Raw genomic sequence first — 15,667 nt, forward strand, 5'->3', positions numbered from 1 at the left:
GCATCCAGATGTGTCATGTTTTAAACATAACGGAGTAAATAGTGCGACACACAGAAGACACAGGAGACACCGAGGAGGCAGCTGTCTCTTATACTGTACGTGCCTTAATCTACGACGCTCTCCATGGTTTTGATCAGAACGCCGATGTTCTGTCATAATTTGTGACTTAACCAAGCATCTCGTTTGGAATATTAACGCTTCTAAAGACAGATCAGACTTGACAGCGCGAGGTAGTAATGGAACATTATACCTCCCGGTTTTGGGGAGGAAATGGAAGGTGGGGCTTTTCTGAGTAAAATCTGCCCATCTGCTTGGCACTCTTAGCCTACTTTTTAGAGTCGTTTTTTCACCACTTTACTACTACTACTACTATTTTTACTACCATCTTCTCAGATGTGTTTTCAACAGGACCTGTAACATCTTCCTTCTGGTTCTAGACCTAGACAGCAGATCTTTCTGTTGTCTCCTGACACAAACAGTGTCAGTCTATTGTTAATGGTTTTCCATTGTTTAAATATTTATTAAGAGAGACTTAATCACTTTCAACCCGGCACACTTCCTATTTTGGGCATGATTTACCCCATGACACAAACAGTGTCTGGGGTGTGATATTCACCAGCTGCCCGTTGAATCATGTCAGCAAGCCATTCGTAGGTCTTCCTGTGTAGGACGGGAACCCCTTTTGCTGTTTTTTCACCCTTCAAGACGGAAACCCCTTTGGGTGTTTTTAGCCTTCAAGGCAGCTATGGTTCTTGTTGCTATGTACAGTATATAGCAGCATAACATTTTTGTAATGATATACAGTATATATATGTATATTGTACATTGTGTATTTTCTCTGTGCACAATTTTGCGCCCTGTTACTTAAAGTGTATCACTTTGAATATCTTTGTATTATATTTCATAGGCAAGTGTACTTTTATTTCTGCCTCTTGGCCAGTTCCCACTTGAAAAAAAAAGAAAAATTTAAGTTTTTCTGAAAACGTAGGTCAGGATTTAGAAGGTTAAAATCACATCACCTCTGCATCACTCTCTTAGTTTGCATCATTCCAGTTTCCATGGTGATGACCTGTTTTTTAGACTTCTCTCTGAGAAGTGAGAAGTGAGTGTTTTTTTTTCTTCTTTCTTTCTGTGTTTCAAATTCCCTCTCCTGTCTTATGCATTTCCAACATGCAGTATAGTACAGTACAGTACAGTGGCATGGTGGATGTGGAGTGAGTGTGTTGCGTCAATTCGCCGTGGCCCCGTGAGAGAGGCGTAATAAAGCTGTCATTGTAATGTATATACGGCCGCCTGCTCTAGCAGCAGTCTCGGTTTCCCCACCGGAGGGAATCAATTTTGGGGGGGGATGTTCAGGAGAGCTCATTATTCTCCTGTCTTCCATGTCCTAGACACCACCCTCTGTCCTCTAGTGCTGTGGTTCCAAAAGTGGGGTCCCCAGCTAAATGATAGTTTGGAACCAAATGGACCCTTATGGGTCTGTAACTCTGAGAGTGTAGAGTTCAATTAACATTGATTTTACAATATAAATTGGGGGTCCCAGAGATAGAAATGCCATTAAATGGGGGTCTGTAGACTAATGCATGTCAAACTGGGGGTTAGTGTATGTTATATACATGCAGCAGTGTGGATCGTATTGTCAGACAACACTACCGCCTGAGGGGCTGATACCCCGGGTGCCCCCCCACCCCCTCATATCATTTATACATAATTCATACATACATCAACAATACCTGCAATGCAGAGTGTCTTTGGAGTCCAAAAGAGAGAGAGAGAGAGACAGAGAGAGAGACTATAGGTGTGTGTAGATTGTAGATGGATGGGAGGGAGGAAATGAGCACCAGGCAGTGCAGTGATGCTCAGCAATTTAGTGAGGGGCTCATTTTTCTTGTATTGCACTCTCGCCCATAGAGACTCGGTTATTAGAGGGATTCATTGAATCCCCCCCACACACACACACACGTCCGCGCGCACACACCACACGCACGCACGCACGCACGCACGCACGCACGCACGCATCCAAAATTGAGGAAGAGAGGTCTCATCAACAAACATTTCTGCAATGCCGAGGGATATGGTAACAACAATAAGCAATTGTGAAGAGTGCACTCCTCCCAATCCTCTCTCTCTCTCTCTCTCATTCTCTCTCTCTCATTCTACTGGCTGTGATTATTGCATCATCAGCAGAAGAGGTGAGACAATAGGAAAATGTAAGCGTCATTTTTTTTGCGCCCCACGGAAAAGTATTAAATGCAATCCATAAATCTATAATGAAAGGAGAGGCGCAATATCTTTTCTAATATCCTTCCTAGAGTGCCCTTGTGAATTCCATATCATATACTCAAGTGCTGCTTGAAAACAAAACAAAAAAAACAGATCTGTATATTTGCTGATGATTTACTTTTGTTTCTTGGTAGCCTTACACAATCCATTGTACATTACTGTACATCACATTGCTGTATATTCGTTTTCAACCATGAGGGCGACAGATGGACAAGAGTCCATCATGGCTGTCCAAGACAGTATTCTCTTAGGTTTTTTTGAGGGGCGCTAGCCCAGCTTTGAGGGGTTGTGTGAACACAAACATTGGCTGATGATTGGCTGATCACCCCATAGCGATGATAAGTACATATTGAAGTGAAGACTCCAAAAGTGATTGTATTGGCCGGAATGACATTTGTGATTATTTGAATCGGCTGAGCACGGAATGTGATGTACTGTATGATGATAAGAGCGCCCCTCACTTCACACAAATGTGATTTTGTTGCACACACACACACACACACACACACACACACACACACACACACACACACACACACACCTGTCTCGTTTGTGCTTCTTCCCACTTTTCTTCTTCTTCTCTCTGCGACTGGGTGAGGAGCTGTCAAACCTATAGAAGTGCACAGAGAGAGAGTGAGGGAGAGTGTGTGTGTGTGTGTGTGTGTGTGTGTGTCAGACAGACAGACAGACAGACAGACAGACAGACAGACAGACAGACAGACAGACAGACAGACAGACAGACAGACAGACAGACAGACAGACAGACAGACAGACAGACAGACAGACAGACAGACAGACAGACATAAAGACAACCATCTCAGATGCAGTAATTGGCTGGCTCCCTGCTCTAAGTGCTTTATCATCGTTAAATGACATTTATATTCCTCCCCTGATTAGTGTTCCCAGGGGCGATCCGCATCCATAGATTGCGAAACTGCAAGTGCTGTCAAATATGATGTTATTATTTCATAAGGCTGTGCAGTACACTACCGTATGGATTGTAAAACATAAACAGAGGTCTGTTTGTATTTCTTTCGTAGACTGACTGATCAGCTAGTTGACACAGTTTAGCTGTACCTACTGTACCCTGGCCTGCATAGGGCATAGCAGTGGCCATTTACAACTTCCACAGATGGAAAGCCCATCCAGGCTCCTTGTGAAAAGTACCCTATGCCTTATACCGTATGTCAATCCGGGACAGATATGGGGCCGTTGTCGTTCACATTCCTTACCTTAAACATATCATCAGCAGGTAAGCCATGCATGCACTCACCGAGTCCTCCGGCGGCCGGATTTCTTCTTCTTCCTCTTCTTTGGGCGAGGGGACGGCGAGCTGCTGGATTTTCTCTTCACCCTAAATTGGTCGGACACAATGACAAAGACAGGGGAGAAGGAGGAGAAGTTGAGAAACAAGACAGATCAAATACAAGACGGTTGTTATTACAATAATCTCTGCTGGTATTGTAATAACCTTTGCTCGGAAGAATAACACATATCACATTCACTTCCTTGTTGACCGATAACCAGCCAGATCACATATCAATTACATCCATTTCCTCTAATTGCTTGGCGGTCACCCGCCGCTATACACACTGTAGTAGGGCAGGAAATCACTTCCAGGAAAGGCATGCATGCACTTACACTGTCGGATAAGTATGTGCCATCCAGCAGATAACACTGTCGTGAAATGTTTTTTGAGCGTAAACAGTGCATGTGGATTTTAGAGAGTAGCTTTTGTTTTAGAACTTGTATTATTGATCCCCATAGGGAAATTAATTCGCTGCATTTGACCCATCTTAGCCATTCAGCAGGGACAGCCACCTACAGTAGGGGCGCTCAAGGAGCATTTAGGGGTTGAATGTCTTGCTCAAAGACACTTCGACACAAAGACAGGAAGGCCAGGGGTTCTCAACCTGGGGCTCGCGACCCCTCAGGGGGTACCGTAAGTATTTATAACTGAATGGCTGGAAAATGGAAATTTAGAGTTTACGTATAGTACACATAGTCCCCAGCCAAGAACGTTGGCTGGGGACTGCTCTTTTAGTGGACATGAAATATCCAACGATCAAACGTTCATGTGACAAGGCAGAAGACAGATTTAGTTTATCACCTTGGTTAGAGGGAGGTTGTGTGTGTGCGTGTGTGTGTGGGCGTGCGTGTGTGTGTGTGTGTGTGTGTGTGCGTGCGTGCGTGCGTGCGTGCGTGCGTGCGTGCGTGCGTGCGTGCGTGCGTGCGTGCGTGCGTGCGTGCGTGCGTGCGTGCGTGCGTGCGTGACTGTGTGGGGGGCACAGTGACAAAGTCGGTAGCGCTGTCGCCTCACAGCTAGAAGGTCCTGGGTTCGATTCTCGCTGGGGACACTGTGGGCGTTCTCCCCTCTGCGTCATCAGTGCCCATACCCAAGGTGGGGTTGGCAAAAGGGCCTTTCGGTGTTGAATTTACATGTTCTCCCCATGTCCCCTAGGGTAGGTAGCCTCACAAAAAAACATGCAGTAATCCTGGTCTCTAAATTGACTCCCCCTGGCCAGCCGGGGAAAAGGAACTGGTTGGAATAACGTGTAACTTCAACGCACCATGTCCAATGTCCAACCGGGCAAACTCCACCCTGTCAGGTGAAAAGAAGCGGCTTGGACTCCTCATGCATTGAAGGAAACATGACGTCAGTCTGTTGCTCTCCCCAGTTTGGCAGAGGGAGTGTAGCGCACAGGATTACACTAGTAGACACACTGGTACAAAATCGTGGGATAAAAAAAGACTGTGTGCGTGTGTAATGTCCAAGTGTGAACGCGTTACCTGTGGTCACTGCGATAGTAATAGTATAATAGTCTCCCTCCTCATAGTCAACCAGTTCAGGGTCACCTTCGTACTCATCTTCGTGCTCATAGTGCAGGTGGTTGACCCTGAATTCACAGGAGTTACTGTAAGTGGTTGTTGACTTCTGCTTTTGTGCTCCATGAGCGAGAAACCAGAAGGAGTGATTCCACTCACTCTCTCATCACATGGCGTACAGCAGTGATTCCCAAAGTGGGGTCCAGGGACCCCCAGGGGTCCTTGAGGGAGTTCCAGGGGGTCCCCAGCTAAATGATATAGTTAGGAACCAAATGGACTCGTTAGGTTAGGTTATGTTAATTTAATTTAACTCTCAGAGTTAAATTAACATTGATTTTACAATACAAATTGGGGTCTCAGAGTCAGAGACATATGCTATTAAATGCAGACTAATGCATGTCAAACTGGGGGTCCTTGAAATGAAACGGGTTGAGAATCAACTGCTAGAGCTGTAAAAATCTTCTCTTATGGGGGTCTCTGGCATATCTCTTTAAAAAAGTACTCAAATGTTTTTACTTAAGTAAAAGTATCAATACGCCCTGCCCCTGGAGATCAGGCTTGCAGAGTCTGTGTCACATTTTAAATCGCTCCTAAAGACTCATTTTTACAGAGCTGCATTTAGCCCATCACCCATGTGATTCTTTTATTTTGTATTGTTATCTTCTATTGTTCTATTGACAAATCTCTTCTATTGTATTCTATGCCTTTTTGATCCATGTTTTCTCTATATATTTCTGTTAAGCACTTTGTGACTTGTTCTTAAAAGGTGCTATATAAATAAAGCTTTATTATTATTATTATTATAATAGTGCCGTGTAGAACTACGCCGTTACAAGTAAAAGTCCTGATTTAAAAATGTATTTGAGTAAAAGTACAAAAGTATTGGCATCAAAGTGTACTTAAAGAACCAAAAGTAGAAAGTACTCATTATGCAGAATGTCTCATTTCAAATAAATTATTTCTACAAGCTTTTTTTGTAATAATAATCATAGTAACTATACTATCTAAAGTTTTCAAATAAATGTAGTGGAGTCAAATTACTATATTTGCCTCTGTGATGTAGTGGAGTAAAAGTGCAGCCGGGGACAGCCTTTAAATTGCATACCATAGTGACTAGGACAGACCGTAATCGATTCCAAACCTATCATTACGCAAATAGACCAGCGGTGAGTCAGCCGAAGCAGACAACATCACTCTGCCCTCTCCTGAAGGCTGCCTTAATTGTTTTAATCTTGTTTTGAATGCGTTTGAAATGTTGTTTTTTTAAATGTTTTTTTTTTGGCTTTCGCCTTTATTTCAGATTTTATTTATGGAGAGACAGACAGTAGGCTGACAGGAAATGGGGAGAGAGATGGGGGGGTGACATGCAGTAAAGGCCGTCGGGATCGGGAGTCGAACCCGCGGCACACTGCCAGACTTGATTACCATCCAAGGTGCCTGGACCGCTGAGCCACGGCCCAGGCCATCGTTTGAAATGTTTTTAATGGCAACATGGCCTTTTTCTCTTTCATACCTGCATTCATCGGTCACGTCACGTGACTCAGACTAGACCAGTTTTCATCCCTTTTCATATCAAGGCCCATCATTTATTGGGCATTTGAGCCACGGACCACCATTTGATGAGATTTAACCGTTCAGACCCAAAACATAGAATATTTTGTTGGGATAAGATTTTGTCTACATTTCCATGGTGTATTGATGTAAAATAATAATAATAATAATAATAATAAAATAATAATTCTTCTAACTCTTGAGAGTTAAAGATTTATATACCAACTCTACATCATTTAGCTGGGGACCACCTGGAACCTCGTCAAGACCTGGACTAGACTGAACGTTGAAAAGCGGCCGACCCACTCAGTGAATTGAACCAGTTCATGCCAAGGGGGTCCTGGCCAGTGAATTAAACCAGTGCATGCCAAGGGGGTCCTGGCCAGTGAATTGAACCAGTGCATGCCAAGGGGGTCCTGGCCAGTGAATTAAACCAGTGCATGCCAAGGGGGTCCTGACCAGTGCATTGAACCAGTGCATGCCAAGGGGGTCCTGGCCAGTGAATTGAACCAGTGCATGCCAAGGGGGTCCTGGCCAGTGAATTAAACCAGTGCATGCCAAGGGGGTCCTGGCCAGTGAATTAAACCAGTGCATGCCAAGGGGGTCCTGGCCAGTGAATTAAACCAGTGCATGCCAAGGGGGTCCTGGCCAGTGAATTAAACCAGTGCATGCCAAGGGGGTCCTGGCCAGTGAATTGAACCAGTGCATGCCAAGGGGGTCCTGGCCAGTGAATTAAACCAGTGCATGCCAAGGGGGTCCTGGCCAGTGAATTAAACCAGTGCATGCCAAGGGGGTCCTCCTGGCCAGTGAATTGAACCAGTGCATGCCAAGGGGGTCCTGGCCAGTGAATTAAACCAGTGCATGCCAAGGGGGTCCTGGCCAGTGAATTGAACCAGTGCATGCCAAGGGGGTCCTGGCCAGTGAATTGAACCAGTGCATGCCAAGGGGGTCCTGACCAAGTGTCAGTATGACAATTTGGGAGTGAGGATGTTTAGCAAATGATGCTTTTGGCACATAAACAAACGAGCAAAGTGAAGTCTGCCAATATAAAAACACTGAGGAAAAACAACTATTATGGGCATTGTGTCCATAATTTGGGCATAATGACATATATTTAACTAAAATAGGCTACTTGTGTATTTATGTTAATTACCCTTGTTTCACGTTCTGTAGCTTTACAACAATAAATAGTCCTCAGTATTTGTGTGACTCAAACACCTCCATTGCTAGTAGGCATAGTTACGAATGTTTTTGGTTTGTCTTTGTGCTTAACATTAGATATTTGAGCCGATTAGTATTTTTTTAAATGTGATAAACCCATTTTAATAAATACATATATATTTTTTTACTTAAAAATATTTAAGTTTGCCATGAAAGGCGTAAGAAGAAATGGCACCCTTTTCCCATTGGCCTATTATAGCGCCACCAGGAGGCCACAATAACCTGCCTGACCTGGCGGAGACCTGCGCTCCGAGGAGCACTTTTTGTAGTTATTGATGCTGCTACAGTGACTGAGGAGCCAAAATAAGACGTAACACTAAAGAACACCTTGAATGTATATGTATACATTGAATGTTAAAATACACTATACAGAAAACTTGATTTTGACACTTAAGCCCCATTAATAATAATAATAACAATAACAATAATAATAATAATAATAATAATAATAATAATAATAATAATAATAATAATAATAATAATAATAATAATAATAATAAATCTACACAACACACTTCTATATGCGGTATAAAAACAAATCGAATAACAACGGCTTATTATTGTCAATACCGAGGTCAATAAAAAAAAAAACCCCAGGAAAGTGTTTCTTGTCTCCCAAACATCATAAAAATAAGATCTGGTTGCAAAAGGGGTGAAGTGTCCCTTAATGCAGTTACATTAGGGAAGAATTATAATAATAATAATAATAATAATAATAATAATAATAATAATAATAATAATAATAATAATAATAATAATAATAATAATAATAATAATAATAATAATAATAATAATAATAAATCTACACAACACACTGCTATATGCGGTATAAAAACAAATGTAATAACAACGGCTTATTATTGTCAATACCGAAGTCAAATAATATCGGTTGGACTCTAATACATATACAGCTCAGTCTGCCCAGTACAATGTCTAAATGCTATGCTCTGGCCTTTCCACAGCATGCTGAGCATAGCGTCTCTGCATGCTGCACATGTATGCAGAGATCATTGCATTAGAATAATGATGACAGACAGAGAATCCTGATCATTTCTGAATGCAGCCCCGCACAGACAAGAGACAAGAGAGCAGGCATGAATAATGACACTGAGGCCAGGGACCAACTACATGATTTACAGCTCGATTAGCCCTATATCCCAATCTGGATATCTGGCACCGAATATATAGGAGACATAGGCGCCGGCGGCCGTCTAGGGCGCCAGCCAAAGGAGGGGCGAAATTTCAACAGCAAAGAATTATAAAACAAAAAAAAGAATAGAAATTAGGGTGTGTTATAGTTTTTAGGGTATTCTGAATGATGACACTTGCACAATCTGCATTCTATCACTCATTTGCAAGTCTCATCCAACAGTGTTGGAGAGCTGTGAGCCGTCACAAAATGCTACCAAACTAAACCACAATTCATACTTTGAACGTCCGTATTTAATTTCAACACAAAATATAAATGAATACGAAAAATTGTCTATATCAGGGGTGCCCACACGTTTTTGACTTGAGAGCTACTTTCAAAATGACAAGCTGATCTACCCACCGACATAATGTATTATACCATCGCTAAAAATAGTTTAAATATGTACCTGAGGGTGCTTTGGAATAGCAGAGCTGGCATTACATATGCATTTGAATGGGAAATAGTGGGGGAGAAATGGAATAGGTAATTTTAGATATTTTTTTTTAGCTAATTCAGACAGCAACACTCAATCAAGCAATAAAGTCACCTTAATTCATTTTTTTATATTTAAATTAAATATTATAGGGGCATGTCCTGCACAGCCTTTGTGATCTACTGGTAGATCGCGATCTACCTTTTGGGCACCCCTGGTCTATATAATGCCATCAGATGCCCAGTTTAGAGGACAGTGGGAAGTGAGAAGTGTGCAAAATATAAAAAGGTGCAGTATGCCAGCTATGTTTGTTTTTGTACTGTATGTGTAGTGTAGTATATAGCAAGAGAAAGCTTGTCTAGGGTGCAAATTGTGCTACAGGTCCGGTCCCGTGGCCAAAACAGCATGTCCAGATAACCACGGACAGACGGCACAGATTATTGTAGTGTGCACGGGTTTGGGATTCAATTCAATCTGTGGTCATGATTATATCAAACCATGTTTGATATTTATACAACTCTGAATGTGATCATTGTGATGCACAACATACTGTACAGTACATCGGAAAGGAGCCCTAGAGTGTAACTTTCCTCTTGAATGACATTTTGAACCGAGTTTTCTCCAGCTGAATCTTTTACCATTGATCTAATAGAGTCGACCTGCTTCATTTTGCTCAGGGGATAAATGTAATCTTGACCATCAGGTCAAAATTTGCATAAGATCCTGTGTCTAGGTGAGACATGATCTTTGACTCACAATCTAAATGTCTCAATAGAATATTGTATTAACATCCACCATAGTGAGGCTTTAAACGTGTTAATTAAAACATTTATTTCTTAATAATAATAATAATAATAATAATAACATGAGAAACTAAATATTTTAACTGCTGCAGTAACTACTGCATGGTGGAAAGCTAACAAAGAAAATAATATTATAGGTTAATTATTAGTGATGGTGAAAATCAAGGTAGGCCTATTGTGTACAGTCAGGGCATATTTTACATGATCTGATTCTGTACAGAGAGTGAGAGAGAGCGAGAGCGAGAGCGAGAGCGAGAGCGAGAGAGAGAGAGAGAGAGAGAGAGGAGACAAGCAAGGGGGAGTGTGCATTGAATTTAAGAGGCCATTGGGGAGGCTAGCCTCGTTCCCATCCTTACTCATCTGCGAACAGGCAGAGAATAGAGCTTTTAATTGGCTGAGGACCACTGGGCCAAGCAGTGGCCAAATACAGTACCAGCAGTAAGTCCTCACGCGCAGACATTCCTCTCCATGCACATATGAGCACAAACGCATGCTAGGGCTTTAAGCAACTAGTCGACTATTCAACTAGTCGACTAGTTGACCTCGTTGCTACTAGTTGGTTTCCGGCTCTGTGCCATGTACCCTTTTCGCTTATGACTAAAGACAGATCTGGTGGATCACGCATGCAATTACTAAGATTTTAAACTATCTAGTGGCCCGTAAATGGACACTTCACTTCCCTTTTGAAACCAGATTTTATTTTAATGATGTTTGGGAGACACAGTTTTTATGGGGGTAATACAGTATGTGTTTTTAGATATTTTAGTATTTCAAAGTGTCCATGATGTCATGGACACTGGGCTCACTTCCTTCCTGGACTACAATTCCCCTAATGCTTTGGTGCACTGCTCCTCCTTGTGGATAGGGGAAGGGCTGTCTTACTGAGACAACATGTAGTCCAGGAATTAAGTGAGCCCAGTGTCCACGGCATCATGGACACTTGGAAATACTAAAATAAATATCTAAAAACACATATTACCCACATAAAACCCCCAGGAAAGTGTTTCTTGTCTCCCAAACATCATAAAAATAAGATCTGGTTGCAAAAGGGGTGAAGTGTCCCTTTAATGCAGTTACATTAGGGAAGAAACCACTCATTTTCCATCCTGTGGATCTGCCCAAACTCTGTATTAGGGGAGCATCCCTGTTAGGCAGATGAGTGAGTGGCTGCCCCTGTTCTGAATGGGCACTGGTGAGGCAGCTGTTCTGAATGGGCCCTGGTGATGCAGCTGTTCTGAATGGGCCCAGGTGATGCAGCTGTTCTGAATGGGCCCTGGTGAGGCAGCTGTTCTGAATGGGCCCTGGTGACTCATGAGGCAGCTGTTCTGAATGGGCCCTGGTGACTCATGAGGCAGCTGTTCTGAATGGGCCCTGGTGACTCGTGAGGCAGCTGTTCTGAATGGGCCCTGGTGATGCAGCTGTTCTGAATGGGCCCTGGTGACTCGTGAGGCAGCTGTTCTGAATGGGCCCTGGTGATGCAGCTGTTCTGAATGGGCCCTGGTGATGCAGCTGTTCTGAATGGGCCCTGGTGATGCAGCTGTTCTGAATGGACCCTGGTGATACAGCTGTTCTGAATGGACCCTGGTGAGGCAGCTGTTCTGAATGGGCCCTGGTGAGGCAGCCCAGCAGTTTTCTAATAGGACAGCTCCTCCTGGTCAAAAGTGGTACTGCAGGCCCAGGTTACATTTATGAATGAATCGTAATGTAGGACGTGACATAGAGGTACCACAAAGCGAGGGGTACTATTATAGGAGCCAACCAATCACATCAACGCTCGAGGGGTACTACCCGGAAGACTTTGATTCGTCGTGGCTTCAAAACGCCACTGAGTAACGTCCATTGAAGTGAATAGCAGGGCTATCACTCCTCAATTAGTTCTCTAGTTATATTATAGCTCTATGAGTAGGACCCATTTCTGCTAGGAGTTACAGTAGGCTATATTCCCTTGGTCTGACTGAGGGGGGTGTTGGCTGAGTTGATGTGGTTGAATGCTTTTCAGTATAAGGAGAGATGCCTTGTTGTGGAGGTGATGGTGGCAAGATGGAAGTTTAATCAGGCTGGAAGTATCGGGTATCACAGAGCTGCATGTATAGAGCAATTTCACAGTCTTGGTGGACGACCTTGACCTTGATGTGAGCAGTGGTGGAAACTGAAACTAAGTACATTGGTATTTGTACGTGTTGAAAGGGGAAACATTCCCCTTTTCAATCATGAGGAAATGTCTGTATCAGATAATAGTGAACAACTCTAGAAGCCTAGGGCCACATTGATCCTGCTCTGATCGAATAGCAAAAGGTGTTTTGGGCTCCGATGGCTCTGAAAAGGCTTACATGCCACATCCTCTCGCTCTCTGTTGCCATCTACCCTGAAAGAAATCAATACGAGAGCACCGGTGAACAGAGATATGAGCCGACCCAGCCATGCTTACTGCTGGGTGTTTATTGCTAATGACTGGAACATTAAGTTGTGTGGCCCTCCGTCAATAAAACTGGAGGAAGTAGAGAACCCCGGTTGAGCAGTCTGTCTGACTCACAGGCGGTCATCATAGTGTGTGTCATGATGACCAAGGTATACCATTCTGTCCCCTCAATGAGAGAGCATGCACAGCCAAATCTAGAGTGTTAATTAAGTAAACACACACACACATGTACACACACACGCGCACACACACACACACACACACACACACGCGTAAGTGGTTAATTAGCACGGCTGTGCATAGGAACATTAAATTAACATTCTGGATTATACTGTGCAGCCTTCTCAGTCAAGGTTCAAATAGTCAGGGATGTTGCCTCCTCACCTTTATATGTGAAGAACACACGTTCCAGTTTATGTTTTCCGATTCCATCTTAAACTATATGTCCCGTCTACAGTAGATCACTGAGGTCAGCTAACCAAATGCTCCTTGTCGTTCCTATAAGGTGTAAGCAAAGCGGGTGGCGAGCCTTTTTCAGTCATTGCTCCAAAACTGTGGAACCATGGGCTACCTATAGCCATCAGGCTGGCTCCAACACTACCTGTTTCTAAAGCACATTGTTATTGTACAGCACTTTGCTCAACTCTGTTGTTTTAAATGTAATTTATAAATAAAGCTGGATTTGATTGGAATGGAATGGATATTTTGGGGGAAGAAATCAGGTTGAAGTGCGAGTCAACAGCATGGGGCATGGGCATATTTTCAGGTCCAGAGAAGGGTAGAATACCCACGGTACAGTAGCAAATTGGATTTAGGCTCAATATTGTCAGTGTACCTAAATAGTATTGCCATGCATAATCCAGTGTGCCTCTGTAGAAACTGGACTGACACAATACTGCGCTCGGTGATGTCAGCGATCAAACCATCAAACTACTAGCACCAACTGTAAGCTTCAAAAGGCACGTTCGCTTGTCCAGATGGTGGGAGAAAAGTAGCGCTCACTTTGATACACTGACGTCCCATTTTGGTTGCACCAGAAGAATTATTTGCAATTTTGCAGTCGCACAAATGCAGGCAAGTGTATTTCTAGGTTGCACAGATACAATTTTGGGTGCATAAAGTATAAGAAGATATAAGATTTTTTGGTAGCACCGCTCGGAATTTAAACCGCTCTGTTGTAGTGTGATACTAATGTGATACTGGAGACATCTTCCAACTAAAGTGAGCATGTGCTTCACGATACACCGGGCAGGAGGCAGACGGCACAGAATGTGGTTCTTGTTGACACCAAAATTGCAGTGCGCTGTTTATTTGCAAAGTACACCCCCTACCTACTGCACCTCTTCTTCCACATGAGCGCATGGCGAGTCCCCAAAATACTAAACATATGCGGGGGAAAGCGTGCAGTCCTTGTTTGACACCAAAATTCCAGGGCGCTGGTGATTTGCAAATTACTGCACCTCTTCTCCCACATGAGCGCTGACTCTCGCGCACCCCCTACTGAACGTTCAGCACCTCCTACTGTAAATATCTTCCCGCGGCCATGTGAGCGCATGATGACGAGTCCCCAAAATAGCAAACACATGCGGGGAAAAAACTTGCCACTGCTTTGTGGGAAATTATTCATTCTCCTGTCAGTTTTAGTATCTCCATCACAGCACTTTAACTAGCAAGGTCTTGCTGAATGTGTCAGTATTATAAGGCAGGCTCAGCCCGCTCCAAATGGACCATCCCCTACAATAAATGATTATACAACTCCCGCGTGTGCACTGTACATTTTTCTCTTTCTTTGGGCTATGGGCGGTTTCACACCGTCTTCAAGGTTCAAGGTTGTACTTTATTGTTACATCTTGTGTACAGGTACAGTACATGAGAGTAAAACTTATATTTGGTTTGGCTTCCTTCAGACAATACAGCAGCATAGATAATAACAGTTTAATAATAAAAAAATTTAAGGAAGAGGGTGCAAATAGAGCAAGGAGAGAATAACATAGATTCAGGAGCATAATCAAATGTACATGTGCATATAATCTTGGTATAGTGTATATACTATACCAGCAGCATTTTGATATATTTTGTCCCAGTAGCTGCTACCTAACTTTGTGCAAACAACTTCACACTGCATTCTATGTACAACATATTTGTGTGTGCAACGTCACAGTATATTCTATGTACAACAGGGCGGGGGTGCAGTAGTGTTTTCCTTTGCCCTATATCTCAATGTGTAAATACTTGACAGCACTCTTTGTCTTTCCCCAATGCTCTCTCCCTTGCTTCCCCCTCCCACCTACGTCCCTCTCTCCCCTTTGTTGTTTGTTATTACAGTGTGGTCTAGTTAAATGTCAGGTCCTTGCTCAGGTGCTGGGAATAAAGGGAGAGGGAGAGAGTCATTAGTCTACTCTATCCTATGTGACAGGGAGCGTCAGAATCATTACCCATCATTAGCTGGGTCACAGCTAGCTAGGTCACATTATTGTACGTAACACTACACTACACTGACTCCCTCAATCATCTCACAGAGACATTGTCAGACTGATTCAGGAACCCAATAACAACCTGATGATAACGACAGCTGGGGTGTGTGTGTGTGTGTGTGTGTGTGTGTGTGTGTGTGTGTGTGTGTGTGTGTGTGTGTGTGTGTGTGTGTGTGTGTGTGTGTGTGTGTGTGTGTGTGCACACCCACATACAAGCAGAACTTACATTTGTTGTGTGTGCGAGCCCTCTCTCGTGATCACGCCCTCTTTGTCCATCAACATCTGCCTGAAGGTGCTCACTTTCTGTCCAATCTCTTCCTCCGTGTACCTATAGATGAGCATGAAGATACAAGCAGCAGCAGTCAGGGAAAGTACACACGTCACACACAAGCCCCGTCGACACATTAGACTCATTCATCGTGGATGTCATGTCATTACTTGTTAGCAAGGTTCATAAGTCATGGG

At 43.3% G+C, this 15,667-nt stretch overlaps 1 protein-coding gene across 1 annotated transcript in view; it reads right to left on the bottom strand.

Moving 5' to 3' along the window:
• Window positions 1–15,667, bottom strand: part of srrm3 (serine/arginine repetitive matrix 3) — an 88,559-nt gene that overhangs the window by 18,582 nt on the left and 54,310 nt on the right. Inside the window, 5 exon segments of the mRNA XM_079508566.1 lie at window positions 2,825–2,893; window positions 3,557–3,637; window positions 5,074–5,101; window positions 5,104–5,180; window positions 15,429–15,530. Of these exon segments, the coding sequence (XP_079364692.1) occupies window positions 2,825–2,893; window positions 3,557–3,637; window positions 5,074–5,101; window positions 5,104–5,180; window positions 15,429–15,530 (357 nt within the window).

This window comes from Electrona antarctica (assembly GCF_951216825.1).
Source record: "Electrona antarctica genome assembly, chromosome: 8".
NCBI classification, from domain to species: domain Eukaryota; kingdom Metazoa; phylum Chordata; class Actinopteri; order Myctophiformes; family Myctophidae; genus Electrona; species Electrona antarctica.